Source organism: Xyrauchen texanus, chromosome 3 (assembly GCF_025860055.1).
Source record: "Xyrauchen texanus isolate HMW12.3.18 chromosome 3, RBS_HiC_50CHRs, whole genome shotgun sequence".
NCBI classification, from domain to species: domain Eukaryota; kingdom Metazoa; phylum Chordata; class Actinopteri; order Cypriniformes; family Catostomidae; genus Xyrauchen; species Xyrauchen texanus.
The window spans coordinates 19,036,634-19,060,409 of record NC_068278.1 but is presented as its reverse complement, the minus strand read 5'-3'; the positions used below and the strand labels follow the sequence as shown (position 1 = coordinate 19,060,409).

Below are 23,776 nucleotides of genomic sequence, written 5' to 3'. Positions count from 1 at the left end.
TCATGTTTAAAAACCAATGGTTGACAACTTGTCTGAAGGGGAAGGGATGTATCCCCCTACCTTTACAAATTAAATGATACAATAATAATAATAATTTTAATAATAATAAAAATGTTCTGGCACAAATGGCATCCTTTCCTGAAAATCTCCCATAAAATACTTTGACTGTCTATAACCAAATGTTCAACTAACATATCCTGTGATAAAGAGAATGGAGGGCTCAGAGAAGCTCATGAAATTTGGCAGAAAATAGTCACCCTTTTTTGGCCTGGATCATTGTTAGGATGTTCTTGGTGATGCAACTTGTCTGCGGGGTTGTCATGCTGTAAAGCCTATCATTGGATTTACTCTGATAGACCAATCCTGTTGCTAGAAAGAAGATTCAGTGAAAAAGAGTAGAATTTCTTTCTGCTGAAAAGATCATCTTTTGCATTCATTGTGATCAGCCAATTGAAGAAGCAGGAACAACTTGCAAAATGGCACATGATGGAATGTCTAGAGAGGAATATGAGGAATACCAGAAGCAGGTGGTGGAAGAGAAGTAAGCTTAAATCTCATACATTCAAATTAACTACTAAAAAACCTGTGAAAGTAAAATATACAGTATAATGCAGTATAATATAGTTACTTAATAAAGTACAATAATAAATAATAAAGTTCTTGTCTCAGTGTTCATTGCAGTATGTTATTTTGTGAGTGACAATACACTGCTATATAATAAGCAATGCTTTGTAAATTGTGCGGATAGAAATAAAACACTTATTTGCAACAGCTATTTTCCACAGCCAGCCATTTTAAAACATAAAGCTAACGATTCCCCACCAAACACACGTTTAAACTTTTAAATATGTTGTGTAAAATGTTTTCTTTAAATAATATAAGTGGAGATAAAAGGAAATGATATCTCCTATTATGTTATATGCACTGATATTATGTTTTTTTTTACATTTGTTTTTTAATTAATATATATTTTATAATCTTAAAATTCTTGATTGCTGATGGTTTTATAAGCCAGTCAATTTTCTGTTCTAAATTCATTTTCTTTTCTCATCTTTTGTATATCACCTGCTTGTTTGTAAAAAAAATAAAATAAAATAAAAAATAAAAAGGATGGAGAGAGATGCAGAATTTGCTGGAAGAAAGGCAGAGAGGGCTTGTCTGAGGACGTGTTTAAGAGACAAATATCGACTTCCAAAGGTGAGAGTACTTTCAAGGGAATTACTGTTAGTTAGTACTATGATGCTTAAGTTAGTTATTTCTGTCCCTGACTGATGGTGTTTAAGCAGCACATAAATAGCATCAGTTCGTAAAGATGCATGCGAAACCTGCCAGTGCGTGAGGTCAGCACCTGGAATGCTGGAGAGATTGTGGCAAGAGATTAAGTCATAACATAGTGGCTTAACCTCCCACAGTTCTGCTGAGTCTGTCGGACTTGAGCTTTCAAAAGCATGTGTTTTAATTAGTGTGATTCTATAATGATTTCATGATAATTAAGCATCTGTTTCAGTAAGATTCATTGACATGGAAAGTTAGAATAGCAATTCATAATTATTACACTTGGTCCCCCCCAGCCCCAATCCTGAATGTGTGGTTACATCCTTGGGTTTTAAAAGTGCATGCTGTTCGTTCTCATTATCTTAAAGGCCAATGTAATTAAGCTAAATAGAGCAAGATCACCTACTGCCAAAGGTATTTATGAAGGTCAGTGTTTTCAAATCATCCTTGAGGTTTTCCCTCACACCATGGCTGTAGTTCTGAATATACTATGATCAATACATACAGTGACCCTAAAAAGTATTTGACTACTTTTGGACAGTTAAAGGGATAGTTCACCCATAAATGAAAATGTTCTCATTATTTACTCACCCTAGTGCCAATACATATTTGTATGGCTTTCGTTCATCTGCAGAACACAAACAAAGATTTTTAGTAGAATATCATGGCTCTGTAGATGCATTCAATGTAGGTGTTCTTTGAAGGTTCTGAAAGCACATAAATGCAGCATAAAAGTAATCCATACAATTCCAGTGGTTAAATCTGTCTTCAGAAGCAATGCAATCACTTTTTGTGCGATAGAGATACAATTTTAAGTCCCTTTTTACTATTTCATTTTTCATTTTTGGCAAATTGCATTAGTTATGCATATCGCCACCTACTGAGCATGGAGGAGAATTTATGGTAAAAAAGGACTTAAATATTTATCTGTTTCTCACTCACACCTATCATATCACTTCAGAAGACATGATTTTAACTTATTGTGTCTTATGTATTGTTTTTATGCTGCTTTTATGTGATTTTTAGATCTTCAAAGTTCTGGCCACCATTCTGGCAAATATTCTTCTAAAAACCTCCTTTTGTGTTCCGCAAAATTAAGATAGTTAAACTCATCCATGATGGAATAAAAGTGAGTAAATTATGAGAGAATTAAAATTTTGAGGTGAACTATCCCTTTAATTCACACTTAAAATGTCTGAATGTCACTGCATTCGATCCTAAATATCAAAGCAAGTGGCATCTGCAAGTGACATCATTTTTCTTGGCAATTTTTATTTATTAACCATCTTTCTTTAAAATGGTTTATATACATACATATATATACATGGTTTGATATTTTGTTATAACACATTCAAAGCACAGACATTCATGTTTTCAAGTGTGGCTTAAGTGTCCAATTTGTGGGTCTATACTGTATAAGAGCAAAGAAATGCTAATGGATTTTAACAAACAATATTTGATTGATTGACAGAGTGAACAGGATGAGATCATGCTCCAGCAAGCTGGAGATGACGTTGATATTCCAGAGGAACTGATAAAGATGATAGATGGCGAGGCCCCACAGGAAGAGGAAAAGGGCTCTATAATGGATCAGATGCAGAATCTTCAAAATATGGACATGGAGCAGCTGAAAGAAAAAGCTCAGGCCACAATTGTGGAGATAAAATCCAAGGCTGAAGAAAAGTGCACTATTATGTAATGTGTGAGAAGAGGCCATTAAAAGTGTGATAGGTCAAATATAAAATTTGAATCTGTTGTCTATTCTTGATGACACACATTTGCTTTACTTGTATAAGTCTAAAACTATTAATTTGTCAATCCTTTCAATTTGTGAGTTTTTCATTTGGTTCCTCTGTATGTTTTTTTTTCTTTTTAATCGTCTTTTTTATTTTATTTTATTTCATTTCTTATTCTCTTTTTTTTTAATCAAATTTTGATTTGGTTGCTTATCGCATAAAGAAGAGTGTAACTTTTGTATGCTAAAATACTTTTTCCTTTTCCAGGTTAATATGCATAGACAACCATAGCTAAATAATTTGTGGGCTGATCCTCCGAAAAGTGTAAACACTGTGGCACTTTCAACACAGTTTTTTTTTCTGAGCATCCCCAAACAGCCAGACACAGTAACACTGGCTCAACAAATGGCATGCGTTTGTGGTGGGTAATGCTCAGGACACATTTTTAATGCCTATGTTTGGAAGATCATATCTGTATCTATATACTGCATAAATAGTACAAATAGTATGGTAATATTTGATTTCAAACTTAGCAAATAAATATTGGTGACTCTAGTAGCACAGAAATTACACACAAAGTCAGATTTCAGAGTTGTGATCAATATTCACACTCTAAATGATATCCATGACATATGATTTATGCACTTTCTATTTAAAAATAAAGGTTATTTTGTCTAAATGTCTGTTTAAAGGTACAGTACATGAGCAAGACATTTTATGTAATGAGGTGATAATAATATTTAACATTAAAGATAATTTAACCAAACTAACATACAGTGACTATGTGACATTATAAGTTGCAGTAATAAGTTAGTCACATTAAGGCGAAGACTGAAAACTGTTGGTAATAATAAACCCACTGACCCCACTATCCTTAATCATTCTGTTAAGGTTGATATGGGTAAGGTGCCCCACTTGGTGCCTCACAAGCTGACCACACTCGTTATTCACTCTTAAATCAAACCAAATCTTCAATCAACTCCTCTAAACACAGCACAAATCAAATATAGGGACATATCAATAACATCAAAACTATGAGGTTTGATGATATTGATGTGTCACAAAGTGATTGTATGACCAGTATGCATTCGAAAGCACCTGTATCCCCCAACAGCTCCATGCAGAGGCTCATAGACATTGAGGTATGGGTTGGCGTACTGCTGCGGAAAGCAAGGGCCCTGGCTGTGGAAGCGGCAGACAGATGAGGGACTGTGGCTGGTCGAAGGGCTATGGGGCATGTGACATGTCAGCTGGCAGCTATTCTTCCGGGAGGGCTGGCTGAGATCCAGTTTGGCAGTGAGAGGGGTTCAATGCAGTTAAATTGGAATTGAATGCAGACAGATAATGCCAGTTACTCCTGTAAAACAAAAAGAAACCAAGGTTTACATTTACACTAGTTTGAATTTAAAGGGATATCTCACCTAAAAATGTTAATTTTCTCATCATTTACTTACTTGAATTCCATCCCAGATGTGTATGACTTTCTTTCTAATGCAGAACACAATCGATGATGTTTAGAAGAAAATTTCAGCTCTTTAGGTCCATACAATGCATGCGAATGGTGGCCAGAGCTTTGAAGCTCCAAAAACAACACAAAGTAGTGGTGGTGTAGCGGTCCAAACCACAGTACTGGTAAACTGGTAATCACAAGATCGTTGGTTTGATCCCCACAGCCACCACGATTGTGTCCTTGAGCAAGGCACTTCAATCCAGGTTGCTCCGGGGGGATTGTCCCTGTAAGAAGGGCTCTGTAAGTCGCTTTGGATAAAAGCGTCTGCCAAATGCGTAAATGTAAATTTAAGTCCTTTTATGCATTCGTTATGCATATCACCTCCAAATGGGAATTTATCCCTCCTGGCCTCCATGTCCATATGATTCAGACAAATTTTTTTTTTAAAAGGAATATTCCGGGTTCAATATAAGTTATGCTGAATCTACTGCATTTGTGGCATAATGTTAATTACCACAATTTATTTTGACTTGCTTCTCCTTTTAAAAACAAATTTAATCTGGGTTACGGAGCCACTTACAATGGAAGTGAAAGGGGCCAATCCATAAATCCATTGAAATACTCAATAAAAGTATTGCCAAAAGACTTCAAGCATTTAAACTGGTCGCACACAACTTAATTTAGTCGATTATTGAAAAGCAGAACTCTAATTTCTTTTCACCGGACACAGCGTCTAATAAGCGCGAGACGCGGAAAAAACAGCAAGACGCAGCGCAACGGTCGCGGGAGTTAACTTAGAAAACCGTTTAAAGACAGCGCAGACCGACGTCATATACGGTGTGAACGGACCCTAATTTACCAGCTCAGCAACAGTGACAAGCAGTAATGGTGTTACTTTCAATTTCTCAGTAATTCACCATGTATTAGCCTACTGCACTGTAAATCATATTTACATGCAGTGCTCACACGCAGTGTGTCATTGCCAGGTAACGTGTATCTGGATTACGTCACTATGCCACGCCTCAAAGGACTCTAGCTTGAGAGATTCAGCAGGACTGCAATATCAACAAGTTGACTGTGTGTTTGTCATACTGCACTGTCTCTTGACGTCGGTTCGCAAAAACTGTTTTCACAGCGGATCAGTTCAAAATGTAGCACGGAAGCAGAAGATGGGAAAATTTTAATCCCGAGGGTTTGGCAGATCCAGGTGAGTCTCCTTCAAAGAGCTACGACTCAATACAATGTTTATAATGCAGAGAATTGATGATCTATATTTGCGCACATAACGTTGTTTGCGACTATCTGTCAGATCACAGTTAAACAGGAATAACATGTAACCAAAAGTAGAAGTAAAATGATATAGCATGCTTTAAATGTAAATTTTTCCAATGCTTGTACGCATTATACTTGATATATATATATATATATATATATATATATATATATATATATATATATATATATATTTCATGTGTTATGTTAAATGCCATTTGTTCTTATTTTATATTGTTTGTGTTCATAATTGCATAACATTGATAAAAACTCATATTTGTTTTACTTCAACAAAACCAGTTAATTTAGATGCTATTCCACATGAAGCAGTTTCAGATGAACTGAAAAATATTTTTCACAGTGCAGTTTAAAGAAGATAATAGATCCATTGGCTATGACATAATCTCTCTCCCCAAAATAATCAGTACATTATGATTCTGCTGATTTCAACTGGGATCATGTCTGACCTGTCTTGGCGTACTGAAGCAATACAGTATGTGTTTGTATTTGGCTATCACATTGTTATGCTGAAAATGCTTTGGAAAACTGGTCTCTTGAGGAGAGACCCAAAAAGACTGGACCTTCTTTAGACTCTTTTTAATGGACTTTAATTGAATATATTTTTATGTAAAGCTTTTTGGAGGCTGCTGAAAAATACCTATTCATTGAGACCTTGTTATCTCACTCTTTTAATGATGAATGTTTACCCATTTATTAATTTTGTGTGTGTTTGTTTTGCGGGTTTCGCAGAAAGGGGAAACTGTTGCATGAGCAATTTCTTTTGTCTACTTTTATGCTACATCTTGAACACTTTTCATTAGTTTTATTGTATTTCACAATTATAGCTTTATATCTTTTAGCAATGTAATGTTATTTAAAATATTGGACTGTAATGTTATTTAAAATATATATTCTGTATATAATGTCAAGATGAAAATAACTATTTTATCGCTGTCTGGATTTAAAATAGCAAGATCATTTCAAAGTGAAGCATTTAAAGCTGGACTTTAACCCACACTCAGAGAATAAAAATGTTCAATAAACTGGGTTCAATACAAGTTGAGCTCAATCGACAGCATTTGTGGCATAATGTCACAAAAATGATCACTAAAATGTATTTTGATTCCTGCCTCCTTTAAAAAAAAAGCTAAAATCTGGGTTACAGTGAGTAACTTACAATGGAAGTGAATGGGGGCCATTTTGGAGGGGTTTTGAAGGCAGAAATGTGAAGCTTATAATTTTATAAAAACACTTACACTAATATATCTGTTAAAAGTCATGTATTATTTGAGCTGTAAAGTTGTTTTTAGTCATTTTAGGGTTTGTTGACATTACATCCTCATGCCAAATCGGTTATAACTTTACACAGAAAAGGTTTGTAAGTGATTTTATCACACTAATATCATATTAACATGCATACTGTTTATGTCTTGTGGCTATACATTTGAAACAGTGAGTATTTTAACGTTTATGAATGGTCCCCATTCACTTCCATTGTAAGTGTCTCACTGCAATCCAAATTTTTGCCTTTTTTTTTAAAAAAGGTACAAGTCAAAATACTTTATTATGTCACAAATGCTGACGATTGAGCTAAACTTTTGTTGAACCTGTAATATTCCTTTAATAAAAGCAAGGAAATTTTTCACGCAACTAAATTGAATTTGTTAATCAAAAACACATTTATTTGAATTAATTTGAGCATGTTTTGTTAAACAAACTTAAATTAATTTAGTCACATCTGCTAAATAAAAATGTTCACTTTAATTATGTTACGGTGATTTAATTTATACCACTTCTGTTTTTTTTGTCAAACATTTGTTACTGTAAGTGAAAGAGAGATCTTGCCAATTACTTTTCATTTCAAGCTTTCCAACCAAGCAATCATGGTCCTAATATCCAACACAAAAACCACAATAACAGTGACACTCATCAATTATAGTTTTTCAACAAAAAGCAAATATTAAGACATCAACTTGAAGTTTTCCCATGCCATGTTGCATGCTGGGAACCTGAGTTTGACATCACACTTACATCTGGTTATGGCCAATGAGAAGTATTTAAGTTGTCCCAATGCAAATGATTAAGTGACCTTCCATTTTACAAATTAAAATCGATTGCACACAATGAAATTGGGTTGTGACAAAAATTTAAGAATTGCGTTACATAGTTCAAAAATTTATTTCAACAAGGAACCAAAACATTTTTTTTAATCCACTTCCCTCAATAAGTGCATGTAATATTGGTCATTGAAGATAAAAGGACTGTACTGCAGACAATAGATTTATACTTGTGAGGTCATTGAGTTAACCTCTGAGTTAATTTTTTACCTAGTCCTTGGCATTTTAATCACTTGTTTGTTAGGGTGTATATAAAGACAAACCAATGCAAGGAAACTGAAATACGCAAATATAGAAATGTTTAATATGGACAAAATGTGCACACTACAAGTTATGGCTATTTAGCAACAATGTGTTTTATAAAAAATGATCCAAAAACAGAGCAAATTCATTGTGCTTGTCTTTCTGAAAAGACATCCTTCTCCAAGGCTGTAACTTTTTCATTAAGTGACCTTTCTGTACCTGCATTTGCCATGCCCAACTCTAATGTGTAACCTTACCATCCTTCCAGAAATACATTCAGTTCTGTGTTAATCATCTCTTCTGCGATCAGAATGTGTGCGTGCATTTTCATCTGAGGCGGTTTCAAAAGTGTAAAAGTGTATACGTGCATTTGTTTGCTAAAAAAGATATTTCTACTTGATCTGACTCGTAAAATTTACTTTTGCTGGTGTAACTTCGTGTAGACATGTTTAATCAATTAATTTAGATTTTACCACATGAAACATTAAATATTATTCAAAATAATTCAATAATAGTGTAGGTGGGGGCCTGGGTATATCAGCGAGTATTGACACTGACTACCACCCCTGGAGTCGTGAGTTCGAATCCAGGGCATGCTGAGTGACTCCAGCCAGGTCTCCTAAACAACCAAATTGGCCCGGTTGCTAGGGAGGGTAGAGTCACATGGGGTAACCTCCTCATGGTCACTATAATGTGTGGTTCTCGCTCTTGGTGGGGAACTTGGCAAGCTGTGCGTGGATGCCGCAGACAATAACGTGAAGCCTCCACGCTCTATGTCTCTGTGGTAACGCACTCAACAAGCCAGGTGATAAGATGTGCAGATTGACGGTCTCGGACGCGGAGGCAACTGAGATTCGTCCTCCACCACCCAGATTGAGGCGAGTCACTATGCCATCATGAGGACTTGTAGTGATTTTGGCATTCCAAATTGGGGGAAAAAAAACAAGGTATGTGCAATCTGTATTCAATGCTGTATTTGGGTTGTTGACATTAAATACTTCTGGGTAGATGACACGTGGTGAGTTGTGCATGGAGACTTGGAGTGCATTAGGAATTGGGCATGCCAAATTGGGGAGAAAAGGGGAGAAAATAAATAATAATAGTGTAGATTACCTGACAAATGTTTTTTTTTTATAAAACATATATTCATATAGCGTTTAGTAGGCTAATAATGTGAGTTTGTGCCAATGATGCACAACTGTTAAATATACATATATTAATAAAACATCTTACATGCCTATATAAAAATTCTTCCACAGTAAACCTAAAAAATATGTGCTTCATGTGACAACATCTAAATCAACTTGTTTTATTCAATTACATTTTTTATTTAATCCAAATAAATGTACATGACAAATTATGTTACATCATCAAAAGTAATTCTTAGAGTTTAAATGAAGTAGAAGTAAATCATTGAAGTAACTTATCTCATCTATGCTCTGCCTATAATATATTTGTTTGTGACATTCATGTCTAACTTTCAGGTTCAGTGTTAGTGGTTTTGCTGCTCTTAAAGGCGCCTTGAGACTTAATTTAAAATGTTGCAACATCTCATTGTCAAGACAAAAATCCTCTAATGTCATCATGGCCATTATTTATGAAATAAGGTTAGGATTTCAGCTTTCGAATGACATTTAGATAAAGCTTCTAGTCCACTCAGAGGCCAAGATATGATGAAAGGTGATAGAGGAAAAACACAAATTCTAGTACTTGCTGCCATATAGTGGAATAAAATAAGACATACTGGACAGAGATGGAGTGAACTGAACCATAATTACATGCTTACAAATTTAAGACAACAAAAAAGATGTAAAATAAAAAACTAAACACTTTATTTGTCTTTTTTTTTTTTTTTTTGGAGGAGTATCTGATAAAATTTGACGTTTATGTCAATTAGTCCACAGTATGTGTAAAGGGTGAGATTTTAAATATGAGTGTGAAAAATTGCAGGTGGCAGCCCAAAATTGCCCCAGAGTGGAGTAAAATTTCACATAACGACCTTTTAACATACTTCATTCAGTTGTTGTGATCAGGAGGTATTTACTGTTTACACATGCTAAGTGGTTGTTTAGCATGTCTAGATTCATGTTTAAAGTACACACAAACTCTACAGGTGGCACGTAACGTGTTTGGTGTAGACATCTTATTGACTTTGTGAACATATTCTCATGCAGGAAAAATGTGGAGAGATGCAGAACAGGCACTGACTCTAATGTGGCTCCTCTCTTGGGTCCCACACAGCATGTGTAAGTGAGGAATCTATTCAGATTCAACTAATGTCTTTTTAGGAAACTAGATGGTATTTTTATTTTTTATTTTTTTTAAACAATCTATTATTTAATGATCTGGAACACATTTGTTGACTGATCATCTCAAAAGGGAAATGAACAGTCATCCGGTCATTATGGCAAAATAAACCCTGTCAAGGTGAACAGGAAGCCCTGGTCTTGCATGGCTACATACCACAAAAGTAAATAAGTAGACATGAAATATTGATTTGAGTTATTAAATTATTTCATTATGTAAGCAGAAAAAGAACATGGAGCGATTTGAGAGATATGGAACACAGCTGCAGTAGGATATTTAGAAAAGTTTAGTCATTTATATTTGACTGTAGAATGCTGTGACTGACCAATCAGAATTAAGAATTCCAGACAGCCGTGTAATAACATGAGTCACACTCTTCACATACCATATCTCCACAGGCAATTCTCCACCAGGGAGGCCCAGACTTACAAGATGTCGTTCACCTGAGAAAGAGACCTTTACTTGCTGGTGGGAGCCTGGATCAACAGGTGGATTACCCACCAGCTACCACCTATATTACAGAAAAGAGAGGTGAGTTCAACTGAGTTGACTCACACAATTCATTATTACACCTCTTATCTTACTGCTGTCTTATACAGCTGCCATACTTAAAAAAAAAAATAAAATTTAATCCATTATTTATTTTTACCTAAACCCGATATATTGAGAATTGTTTTAGATGGAAACGGATTGATTTTAGTAAAACACAGATATTTGCCACAATGTGAACTTAATAACACACTTTACTATTGACCTGTTTCAGTGACGTCACTTTTTCCCCGCAAATGGTATTTGTGACCATCAGCGGGAGAAAGTAATGGTGGTCAATGGAAAAACACCTGTAAAGCAATATCAAGAAAAGCATCAAAAATAGCTTTTGATCCATGCCAAGTCACAAGAAAGGTGTATACAGGTCTCAAGTCAGTGCAAATATTGCCAAATTTGACTTTTGCAGGCATTATATACCGTTTTCACGATTTACCTCCGTACGCCAGCGACTATGATGTGTGAACAGCGAGTGTACGCACCTCTCTGTACATCACCGTAAACATCTCTCATTCAGAAGTTACACATTTTCGTGTTGTTTTCTGCTCCGATTTGGACACAATATTACAAAAAGTCTGTGATGAACCCGTCTGTATGAATATAAGAGCTGCTTTTAACTCTTGAAGCATACACAGAAAGCAACGGAGGTATTTTAGTGTATATGACTAATGTTTACATTGTAGTCTGGTGGTGTGAATAAAGTTTGTGCATCATAATCTTATGATGTGTTGTTTATTGACTAACTTTAGTATATACACATTAAATATGTAGAACTGTATATTTAAATTTATAGTGCTTCTTTACTTATTACAATGTGTTACAATATGGGTGTTATGAATAACATCGTCCCATGCGCATTTCCAGTTTAATTGTATCCGACTCTATAATGTTATAAATATAATTGGCATGTGTACAGATAACTGATTTGTCTGAATAAATGAGCAAACACCGACAAGTGTTTTTATTCGTACTCTCTCCCTTCATCGCTCCTTAACTTTGGAGAAAACAGCAATACCACATTATCAAATGTTCTGCAGTTATATAGCACTTTTTTTTTTTACCTTAGCGGTTACCAAAGCGCTTTACACTGTGTCCCAATCACAAATTCACATACTCATACACCAATGGCGGCAGAGCTGCCTTGCAAGGCACTAGCCTGCCATTGGGAGCAACTTGGGGTTCAGTGTCTTGCCCAAGGACACTTTGGCATGTGGAATCGTGTGGGCCGGTAATCGAACCACCAACCCTGCAATTAGGAGCCGACCCGCTCTTCCACCAGAGCCACAGCCGCCCCAAGATTTATAACTTGAAACAATAATTTTGCTGACTTTTGTTGCATCCCACAGTGCAGCATAGTTAAATTATATGGAAATTTGTTCACAAACATGGCAGCGCGGCCATACAGTGAATTCACGTGAAACAGGTCAATAGTGGCTTTATTTCATTTATTAATAAAATATCTCATTTGTATGTGCAACATGCACAGTTACTGTTAGCTCTTTTACAAGATGATCATGTTTCATTCTACTGTAAATTTGTATTACATACACACACACACACACTCTGGTGGCCAAAAGTTTGAAATAATGTACAGATTTTGCTCTTATAGAAGAAATTGTTACTTTTATTCACCAAAATGGCATTCAACTGATCACAATGTTTAATCAGGAAATAATAACATGAAAAATTACAAGTTATTAAAAAAATGTACAACTAAGGAAAAAAAAAAAATTCTGAACTTCTTCAGAGAGTTCTCATTAAAAAATCCTGCACATGCAGCAATGACAGGTTTGCAGATCCTTGACATTCTAGCTGTCAGTTTGTCCAGATACTCACACTTCCTGTAGCACTTGGCATAGATGTGGCGGTCTTGTCGTGGCACTTCTCACACACCTTACAGTCTATCTGATCCCACAAATGCTCAATGGGGTTAAGATCCATAACACTCTTTTCCAATTATCTGTTGTCCAATGTCTGTGTTTCTTTGCCCACTCTAACCTTTTCTTTTTGTTTTTCTGTTTCAAACATGGCTTTATCTTTGCAATTCATCCCATAAGGCCTGCACCCCTGAGTCTTCTCTTTACTGTTGAACATGAACCTGGTACAAATGTTAAGCTTCATTTAATGAACCAAACAGCTTTCAGCAGTGTTTTATATAATGCCAAGAGATTGTCTAGTACCAAATTATCAATTTAGCATGATTACTCAAGGACAAAGTGTTGGAGTTATAGCTGCTGGAAAATAGTGATGGTGCTGTTTTTTACATCAGTAATGTCCTGACTATACTCTGTGATCAGTTGAATGCCACTTTGGTGAATTAAGGTACCAATTTCCTCCGAAACAGCAAAATCTGCAAATTATTCCAAACTTTTGGCCGCCAGCATATAAACACACACTACATAGAATGTGAATTTGTATTTATATATTATAAAAACAATAAATCTCCTATTTTAGTTAATCTGCTGTCCAAAAGATATACGTTTAAACCTTTCAACAACCTTATTGCTTTTGCAGCTCTGTTGAAGTCTTTGAATGTCCAGATTATCATAAAGCTGGGAACAATTCCTGCTATTTTGATAAACGACACACATCTATTTGGATCATATACAACATCACAGTGGTGGCCTCCAATGCACTGGGACAAGCCTACTCAGAATCTGTGGAAGTAGATGTTATGGATATTGGTTAGTTCATTTATTGTGTTTAAAATTTGACATACTAATAAACATGCATAAGAAAACTGCATTTAGTTGTATGTACTTGCAATATGCCCATTTACCCTCAGTGTATACTGGCTATGCCGGAGCGGTTATTGATGTTTTACCACAGAGTTAGGGTTGTTTTGACAACACTTAAGATGGGAGCAACACTGCAATGAGCTGCTTGCTAAGTATAGTGTATAAACAATTTGCCTACTGCTACATAAGTGTGCACAGAGCAAAATCAGCTAAATTTCCTCATGGTGAAACCTATTAACAGTCTAATCTTTCAAGTCATCCTTAATCAAGGAAGATAACATGTTAGTGAAATTGTAATTCTGTCACTGCCAGACATGTATGCCCCCTGTGATCTTCCACCTGTAACTGTGAGTTAAACAATGATGACTTTTATAGCATCTGAACAGAATGGAAAAATACTGAGTGGCACTAGATGCAGCTTTGGCTGAGAACAGCTGAATACAAAGAGGATGAACAAGTTTGTGTCTTGCATACTGCAAAACTCAAGTCATGTATCGAATATCCCCATGCGACTGCTTAAATGTGTTTGTAGGGTGCATGGTAGAGTATCCAACAAACAAACAGCGCATCCGCACTATAGGTGATGCTTTAAGGCACATGGGTGATTTTAAATAAAGTAGGTGCATAAATGGAAGCATGAAGAATTAAATTTTGTGTGTTTTATCAATTAATCTTAAAGGAATAGTTTAAGCAAAAATAATAATTCTGTCACGTTGTTCCAAACCCATATGAGTTTCTTTCTTTTGTGGAACACAAAATGAGAAGGTTTTACGAATGTTAACATTGCTCTCTTCCATTCAATTAAAGTAAATGGGAACCATAAGTTGTCAACAGCATCAGAAACTTACAACCTTGTCTCTAAAAATGAATGTTACTATAACACAATTTTTACAAACGTAGTTTTCTTTGCCACTTGAACGCATCATTTGAATAATGATACATTTTAATGCTCGTTTTACAGACCCACCTACATTTACACACTTATTCCAACATGATTAACTTCCAGGGTAGCTCAACTGATAAGTATGTTGGACTTGATCCCAGCCAAGCACACTTGAAACGAAAATGAAAGGACGTGGTTGCTTCAGTAAATGTGCTTTTAAATGTCAAATTTGCTTTTAAAACACTATCGGTTAGGTTTAGGTGTGGGTTTAGGGTAAGGATGTCTGTTTTGTTCACCTCTCATTGATCTTTTAGGACACTATTGGTTAGGTTTATGCTAAAGTTTAGGTTAGGGAGCTATATTTTATTCATTAATAATATCCATCTATTTTTAACCTTAAAAACCTCATCTGATTACAACATAATTTCACTTGCTTTTGGCACCCCCGCTTGATATTTCACTTGGAAACTGCAGCCAAACATATAATGAAGCATGTCATTTTGGTTTGTAAAAATGTTGCCATTGCCATGTAATTTTCATAACTAGGGCTCGTAGTAAAAACGGCACTTAAAATGACAAAAATCCTGAAATTAAAAATACAGGGGCTAAAAATGCCATCATGAAGAATTATTTTGATTTGTATTTTGACATCTGATCAAGTTCATAATATTCTATTATAGTCCTAGTTTTACATATTATGGAATAAAATATTAATATGAAATATGTTAAATCTTTGAGAATTTATATTAATGAATACATTAAACTGAAGTATTTGATATAAACAGATGAGACAAAATTTGTTTTAAATGGTTATATAAAAATATGCCCTCATAAAAGGTTAAAAATGTCCCTGAAAATCAAATCCAGGTGTAAAAGTAAATTTCTGACACTAGTTGTCAAACTCTAATAAGGACAAAAAAGCATCATAAAAGAAGTACATACGACTTCTGCACTATATTCCAAGTCTTCTGAAGCCATATGATAGCTTTCAGTAAGGAATAGATTCCTTATTTATTAATAGATTCAATAAGTCATTATTCACAGAAAATCTTTCTTGACAGTAGCCACCATTCACTTTCACTGAATTGGAAAAAAGAGCAGCTTGGACGTTCTGCTTTAAATAACCCATTTGTGTTCCATGGTAAGTCATTGAGGTTTCAATGGACATGAGGGTGAGTAAATGACGACAACATTTTTGGGTAAACTATCTCTATAACACAACCCATCTCTGTTTGTCCCTAATCCCAACAAAAGCCTCTGTTACAATACTTAAGAAGGTTTTACCATTTACTATATTATACTGATATTTCCTGAAGGATTAACCTGGTTTAAAGTTATATTTGTAAAAATAATCAATTAGTCTAACTGCAGACGCAGATCCTGTTCTGTTTATTTCCTTTTGTAGTAAATGTGTTGCAATCACTATTCAGCTGCTGCTCACTGATTCTAATGGAACACCATGTCGGTTCAATTTGATGGAATTTAACATGAGTCACATTTTCCACACAGTGCAGCCTCACCACCCAAAGAATATGAATGTGACTTTGATGCAAAGCGAGAACAGCCCTTACTTCCTGGTGCAGTGGCAGCCCCCCCAGGATGCAGACACACGTTCAGGCTGGGTCACAATTAAATATGAAGTTCGCATAAAAATAGAGAACAGCAAAGACGAGGAGTACAGTGATTGGGAGGTGAGATCCTAATAGCTTCAAGGTTGAACATTTGAAAAATGCTCTTATGTTTTTAAATTGTCTATGAATTTATTTGACACTATTTCAAGAAACTTATTGTTGCATTTAAAAGTTTTGATACCCTGTAAAATTACAATTGCTGAACAATAAAATGGTGACACTTCACAATAAGTTTCTGCGTAAACATTAATAAATTGGGTATTATGAAAGTACTTTTTTTTTTTTTTTTTTATTTACATTTATTAACCCTTGAATGCATACCTCGGGTCTTAAGAGACCCAGGACCTCATTCCACCCCTGAACCTCATCTAATTTTGGAGTTGTGCCCACACATCTTTAGTATTCCTTAATCCATCTCTTATAAATAGTGACACACAAAAACAATATATATATTTATAATGGTTAAAGAACCAAAAGTGTAGGTGGCAGTCCTCCATCCATTTTCGCTGCACTCTGCGGCCAGATCAGCATATTTTAGCTTCTTCCTCTCATAGGCTGTCTCCAGACCCTCTTCCCATGGAACAGTAAGCTTAATCATTACTATTTTCCTAGCTGAAGTCGACCACAACACCATATCTGGCCTAAAGGATGTAAATGGCAACCTTGGTAGGAAATTACCAATCACTTCCAGGCACCAAGATTGATCTGGCCTCCCTCAGTGCTGTGCCTTGTGCAGCACCTCCCTTTTTAACAAAATCAACACCCTGGCTCTGTGGAGCATGGCTGCCTTTGTTTGCCTTTACTTTATGCACCTATATGCTCTCTGCCAGCTTTTGCAGGACCTGATCATGCTGCCACCTGTACTGTCCTTGTGCCAGGGCAGTCTTGCACCAAACTAATATGAGCTGCAAGTTTGCTCTTGGAGCCTCACAGAGGCGGCAACTGTCCTCTTTGCCATACTACATAACACAGAGACAAATTCCCAGGGCTTGGTAGGGTATCATAGGTGGATTTTATTAGAAAACTTAGCCTGGCATGGTGTTCCTTCCACAAGTCAGCCCATCCTAACAGTCTATCAGATGTCCCCTCCCATATGGTCCAGCACCCCTGCTACTACTGGCTGACTGCCCTTACCTTATACCCTTCCTCTTCCATTCTAGTTACTTCTGTAACTACCATTGATTTCTCTGTTTTCGGGAGGCTTCTGACCACAGTTTGATTGACATTTTTCGGTCATCAATTTTGGCATTTTTTTATCGTTATACTATTCAGACACACACACACGCACACACACACACAGATTCTGAAATGGCATCAAAGCAACACTAAACTCAAAACTGCAAAAATTACAAACAGTATTATTAGTATATAAAGTATATAGTATAAATTAACATGAACCAATATTAATAAATTATGTAAAAGTATTCACTGTTCATTTTTAACTATTACAATCTTTTAGTACAGTGCTACCTGTAAAATATATCTAATGTTTAGGATTGGAACAAATCTTAAAAGGAATATTCATATTTCTATACAAGTACAGATCAATCCACAGCATTTGTTGATGAACAAAAACATTTAGTCCTTTTTCTTTAAAAAGAGCAGAAACGGAGGTTACAGTCAGACACAATTAAGTTTTATAAAAGCTTCTTTTAAAATGCGTTAAGCTTTAAAGTTGTATAAATCATCGTTTTTACAGTCGTTATCAGGGCAACAAAAGAAAATTGCATATAGCTTTACAAAGAAAAGGATAGTAATTGATTTTATCACACTAAAATCATGTTGTTATCAAACATAGTTTATATCTTGTGGCTATTCTTTAGACAAAATTAAGTATTTCAATGTTTTCCTTCACTTCCATAAGTAAGTGCTTCACTGTAATTCAGGGATGAGTTGAGATGAATTTTTGTGGTAATCATCATTATGCCATAAAGCTTTTGATTGAGCTTAACTTGAATTGAACCCGGAATATTCCTTTCAAATTTTTATTATTTTGTCTGTAGTCATACAATGCTGGAAAACAGTTGGATTTGAGGATTTACAGTCCTCAGCCTGGAGCAAACTACATTGCGCAGGTGCGCTGCAAACTAGACCAAGGACTGTGGAGTGAATGGGGCCCCTCCGCTTTTATCCAGATTCCAGACAGTAAGATTATACCAGCAACAGAAATTCAATCTTTCACACCTCCACCTATTGTGTTACATTACTCAGCATTTTCCCTTACGTAACAGTGACTCAGCTAAAATAAATAAAACAAATATTTTTGCCTATAAATGTTAAGTCTCTCTCTTTTTGGAAATCATTAAGACAAAAAAACAAAAAAGTCCTAAACTTAAATATTGCTGTCTTATCTATTTCTGCATTAAAAGGTGGTGAACAAAAACAAATACAATTGAAGGTATTAAAAAGTAAAGTTTAATTAGGTCTTAACTTTGTGTTTCTTCTACTGTAGAAACCTCGGATACACCGAATGTGGTTCTGATTTTTGCCGTCACTCTAACAGGCTTCATTTTCCTCCTGACTGCAGGAATGCTGGTGGTCAAGAAGAAAAAGTAAGCATGATTTCTATGATTACACATGAAAGATACTACCGTTTTCCTCAAACAAGAACCACCCTTCTGCTAGAAGATATAGTCTCTGATATAAGCCTACCTACTGCTGAGGTTCATTAATAGTTGGATGCTGCACAGAGACCTGTTCACCATAGCAGGGTGAACAGGTGTTTCGGATCATAGCTGTTACTATATTGTTTACTTTAGCATGTGTAGAACACTGTATTGACCAATCAGCAATCCAGGACTGGAACAATCAATTTATGCTGCTGTAATATATATTTTACACTTTAAGTGATCAACTGATATTGTGTAACACCATGAAACTCCACCGCTACTGAATCTCCAGCACCACAACAAAAGGAATGATACCCGGGTTGTGAGATTGCAGTCTGAATTGAATGTGATGAGATAAGAGCACGTAAATTGAAATACAGCAAAAATAACACATCTTTTTATTGCATTGTGTAGGGCTGAATAATCTATCGAAATAAACCTTTTGTGAATATTTAACCGCATTTAAACTTATTTCATCTCGTGCACAGAATAACAGATGTGTTGCGTTTAAGTCGGTTAAGGGCTCCAAATTCACTTTAATTGACCACTACAAGTAACTATACAAATCGAAAACAACCCTTTGACACCAGGGGGCTTTTTTGACAGAAGAGGAGATGAGCATTTCACCATATTTGGAATGAGGTGTTCATTCAAAGGCTATTGTTAACGTGACGTCAGACAGAAAGTTATGCAGTTTTCTGCCAAAATAAAGGTTTGAGGGTTTAACCAGGCCCAAAAGCAATGCACAGTTAAGAAATTATTAGAGAAGTCATTTTTATTTAATAAGCATTTCAAAGCAGCTTTACAGGAAATCATGCATTAACAAAATAAATAAAATTAACCTTTAATATCTATAAAGTCTTAGTGATCATGGTGTAGTTTGATTAAATATGATTGTAAACGGTGTATAGAAATTAAATAATAATTGTATTAATAATCCCAGTGAACAAGCTGAAAGCGACTGTGGCAAGGAACACAAAACTCCATAAGATGTTGATTAATGGAGAAAATAACCTTGGGAGAAACCAGAATCACTGTGAGGGCCAGTTCTCCTCTGAATAACATCATGAATATAATGCCAATATTAGTTATATATGTGCATTGCAAGTCACGGTTATACATTTGTAAATTAAGTAAGCATTAAGGTCCTGTGTTTAAACAAAGATTTTGTATGAACTGTAAGATTAATGACTAATGTCTTTGAAGTCCATCCTGGATTAACTGCAAAAGTTCACATAGATGCATTGTCACAGATCAGGAGTGTCAAACTCCGTTCCTGGAGGGCTGCCCTGCAGAGTTTAGTTCCAGCCCTGCTCCAAAATGTCTCCTTATAATCTTCAAGCACTCCTGAAGACCTTGATTAGCTGCTTCAGGTGGGTTTAATAGGGTTAATTAGGGTTGGAGCTAAACACTGCTGAACTGTGGCCCTCCAGGAACCGAGTTTGACACCCCTGCCCTAGATGATCATTTATTTGTTGGCTGATGAAGGATTTTGTTGGCAATTAAATGAGTCATGTATTCAAGTATTGCTTGAATAATAATAATAATAATAATTTATTATAATACAGTTGTAATATATTTTTGTAATTTCTTAATGTAGTAATAATAATTTATATTATTATTCAGTATTATATTACAATAATATAAAGTTCAAATTGACTGGGTATACTTTTGCAGAACATTTTGTGTTATTAAAAAACTGCACATTAAATTGTTACTAATATATAATATACTATACATTACCAGTTTTCTATAAGAATTGTATTATTAAGGGGTCGTCCCCCCACCCTGCCGCAAGTCTCAATGTATTTTCATTTTGCATACTGTTCTTAATCTCCCCATCTAGTGTGAAGCATTTTTTACTGCCACCAGTTCCAAAACCGAAGATCAATGGCTTAGACACTCAGCTCCTTAAGGTACACTGCACAGAGTACCAACTACCATCTTGCATTTCTAGATTATTAAGTGAAATGGTTTCTTGGACATCATATTTTAATTAACCTATTGCTAGAATTCATTAATGCAATTTAGTTGTTGTTGTTTCATTCTTAAAAAGTAGGAGGAAATTCAAAGAACATTTTCAACAGCGGTGTTAAAATACAATAAAAGTCACTGATATTCCTCATTTGGTCAATTTCACAGAGTGGGAAATCTGAGGAAATCTTCAGCGCTTTGATTTTCCAGGGTTATCCCCAAATAGCCCATGGCACTGAGCGTCAAGTGGATTATCTTGTGGTCTCTGACAATTATGAGGAAATGGAGTGTGATGGTAAAGCTTATCTTGAGGACCACGAGAACTGTCCAAAAGATCATCCTCAAGAGATCCCCCAAAATAACATACAGAAACTACACAACACACAGAGTGAGCAGATAAGCATTCCTGCTCATGGACATTATTCTCAGAACTGCATTCCTATATTAAAAACAACCCACCCTGGGACTACATCCAGTCAGCTAAGTGCTCCCAGCATAGACCATCTCAGCATCCTGGGAGTAACTCAAAAACTACTCAACGTTGATTGTAATTGCTTACAACTAAAAGCACAGGACCACAATGCAGCCGACACTCATTTGAGCTCCTGTGGTAAATGTGACAATGACCAGAGAAAAGTCAGCATTACCCCTGCCAGACTTACGGGGTACGTTGTGGTGGATGAAGAGAAAGCGCTGGTAGGGGAGGATTACAGTATGGTCAGTGGCGTTATGAGGGATAATATCCTTGTACTGCAAAAAGACAGCTCCCCTGAACAGGGACACAAAGAGGACAAAGCTTCTAAAGCGGAGGAGAAAGAAGGTGCCACTGATCCTCTAGAATATTTGGAAACTGTGACGATCTTGACTATTTTGTGACCTCAACGTAAGAGGTCTGGGATTATTATTGATATTCATATTGTACTGTGGAATCTGTCAAAGCACTTTTGCTAAAATGTTTAAAAGCATCTTTTATGTTTAATCTATCAGTCGGAGCAACTTGTGTCTTTGTTGTGTGAAAAAAAGAGGTCATTCTTTGAGTAAGTAATTCTTACTAATTGAAATATACACTACTAGTCAAAGGTTTGGACACACTGTTTCTCATGCTCTTAAAAACCTTTTGATCCAAAGGCTCATGCTTGAAAAGCTTTAGTTTTGCATTCACATTGTGTCCAAATATGAATTTCTTTACAAAACTGAAATTATTATAATGATTTGTTTGGAGCCATAACGAGAACCCTATATCTCTGGGATTTAACCGTATAGGGTTTTACAAATGAAGATACACATTTGATGCACTCACAATTGGCATTTAATGCTAGAAGGTTTGATTTTGGCAGTAGACCTATATATCTGTGTGAAAATAAAATAATCATGCTGCCACCTTTCTATAGTTATTTTTTGACTTGTAGATTTGCTTCCAAATTGTATAGGCAAAAACCGTAATTTTGAACGAAATAATGGTTCACTCAGTAAATATTTATCTGTGGCATTTGATATTTTAGGTTTCATAATAATGTATGTACATATTTCACCACTTGACACTAATATATAAATTATATATTTTTTTATTGGTCACACAACATCCACACTGAAAAAAGTGTAAGCAGCTCTTTTGAAAATACTAAATCAGTATACTTGAGATGAGAACATAATTAAATTGCATAAACTCCTAGTGATATTCAAAACAGTCATAAAAAAGTGATATGATCACATTGCTATGAAATGTTAAATGGATTCAGACTTCTAACGGATGGTGTTCACTCAAAGTGATTTTCACTGCTTGCTAAACGTATTTAAAATTAGCTAATGCAACACTATTCTTTCAAATTTGGTCTCAACTTAATTTAATTATGTACAATTAATCTGTGTTCACTTAATCCAGTTGTGTTTGAACCCATGTTTACAATTGAATTAAGATTTCAGTGCAGTTCTTACTAAATAGTTTTGATGACTTTACAATAAATGAAGAATGTTTAAAATAGTACTGATAAAGAATGAGTGTGTCCAAACATTTGACTAGTAGTATAGGTGTTTCTCTAATCTGTTGGCTTGCTCCTTATGGTTTCAAAACAGGAAGCTGGCGTAAAGGTCGAAAAAGAGATAAAGTGGCAGTTATGCTGCAGTTTCATGGTCAGCGTTCTTATATTCCAAGCCATAACACATCGACCAACATTTGTTAAAAAATACCCCACTAAAGATCATTATATTAATTGTTAAACCTTGTTTCAACTTCCTCACCATAGCAGACCAACTAAACTCAAGGAGTTTCCGTGATTCTGCCAAGAGAGTTATTCTCAATGCTTGCTGCTCATTATCTTTTGAAGTTGTTTGTGGTTTTTATAGTTTCGCTGAAACTGTTTCCACACATAGTTAAAAAAATTAAACAGTTTTTCTATATTTATTCACAATGATTATGAATACCAAAACTGTGAGATTTTTGTTTTTGCCTGAAAAAAAAAAAAAAAAAACAAGTCTCAATGAATATATCATTCTGATTCACAAAAACTTCTTCTACTTTATGCAATTTGGTCATCTTAAAGACACTAACAAGAATCAAGCCTACTACTCTACACAACATGACAGCACAAGAGGGTTGTCATAGCCTAACTAATGTCAGAGCTTAACCAAACACAAGAGCAATCAGTCAAGAAGCAGAACGGTCTGGCAGGCCTTTGATGTTGTTTTTCATCATTACTGAAAGCCCCAGACAAACTAGTTATAGCAGTAGATGCAGACAGGTCAGGAGGTCCCATCACGGAACATTTACAGTCTGCAGTGCAACAGTAAAGAGTTACTATAAGTCAAACATTGACTGAACACAACACAGATAAAATTTTCCTCCATACTGAAGAAAATGGAAGTACGAGCTTTTTGTGCACCTTGAAATTAGAATTCAAGCGATCAATTTTGTTGTTGTTGTCCTTTCTATGACTTGTGGTGAATACCTATTCTTGTTGTTTGTAATGTGAAGAAATGCTAATATTGAGTTGTGTAA

The 23,776-nt window shown here is 35.4% G+C and overlaps 2 protein-coding genes across 2 annotated transcripts; both read left to right on the top strand.

Moving 5' to 3' along the window:
• Positions 1–430: 430 nt before the first annotated feature.
• cplx4b (complexin 4b) lies at positions 431–3,732 on the top strand. Its single transcript, XM_052110847.1, has 3 exons — positions 431–541; positions 1,110–1,197; positions 2,747–3,732. Exons 1-3 carry the CDS (start codon positions 477–479, stop codon positions 2,972–2,974), a joined length of 381 nt encoding a protein of 126 aa, XP_051966807.1. The 5' UTR covers positions 431–476; the 3' UTR covers positions 2,975–3,732.
• Positions 3,733–5,494: 1,762 nt separating this feature from the next.
• Positions 5,495–23,252, top strand: LOC127625279 (prolactin receptor-like). Its single transcript, XM_052100473.1, has 9 exons — positions 5,495–5,668; positions 10,268–10,339; positions 10,799–10,931; positions 13,461–13,630; positions 16,077–16,258; positions 18,202–18,343; positions 18,651–18,750; positions 20,654–20,723; positions 20,950–23,252. Exons 2-9 carry the CDS (start codon positions 10,273–10,275, stop codon positions 21,655–21,657), a joined length of 1,572 nt encoding a protein of 523 aa, XP_051956433.1. The 5' UTR covers positions 5,495–5,668; positions 10,268–10,272; the 3' UTR covers positions 21,658–23,252.
• Positions 23,253–23,776: the final 524 nt, after the last annotated feature.

What these genes read in the sequence shown, in the direction of transcription:
- LOC127625279 (XM_052100473.1), top strand. Translation starts at nt 10,273, where the DNA reads ATGTGGAGAGATGCAGAACAGGCACTGACTCTAATGTGGCTCCTCTCT. An exon ending in TTGGGTCCCACACAGCATGT is followed by an intron (nt 10,340 to 10,798) that starts GTAAGTGAGGAA and finishes ATATCTCCACAG; the next exon opens with GCAATTCTCCACCAGGGAGG. An exon ending in TTTTATCCAGATTCCAGACA is followed by an intron (nt 18,344 to 18,650) that starts GTAAGATTATAC and finishes CTTCTACTGTAG; the next exon opens with AAACCTCGGATACACCGAAT.
- cplx4b (XM_052110847.1), top strand. Translation starts at nt 477, where the DNA reads ATGGCACATGATGGAATGTCTAGAGAGGAATATGAGGAATACCAGAAG. An exon ending in AAGCAGGTGGTGGAAGAGAA is followed by an intron (nt 542 to 1,109) that starts GTAAGCTTAAAT and finishes AAAAATAAAAAG; the next exon opens with GATGGAGAGAGATGCAGAAT. An exon ending in ACAAATATCGACTTCCAAAG is followed by an intron (nt 1,198 to 2,746) that starts GTGAGAGTACTT and finishes ATTGATTGACAG; the next exon opens with AGTGAACAGGATGAGATCAT.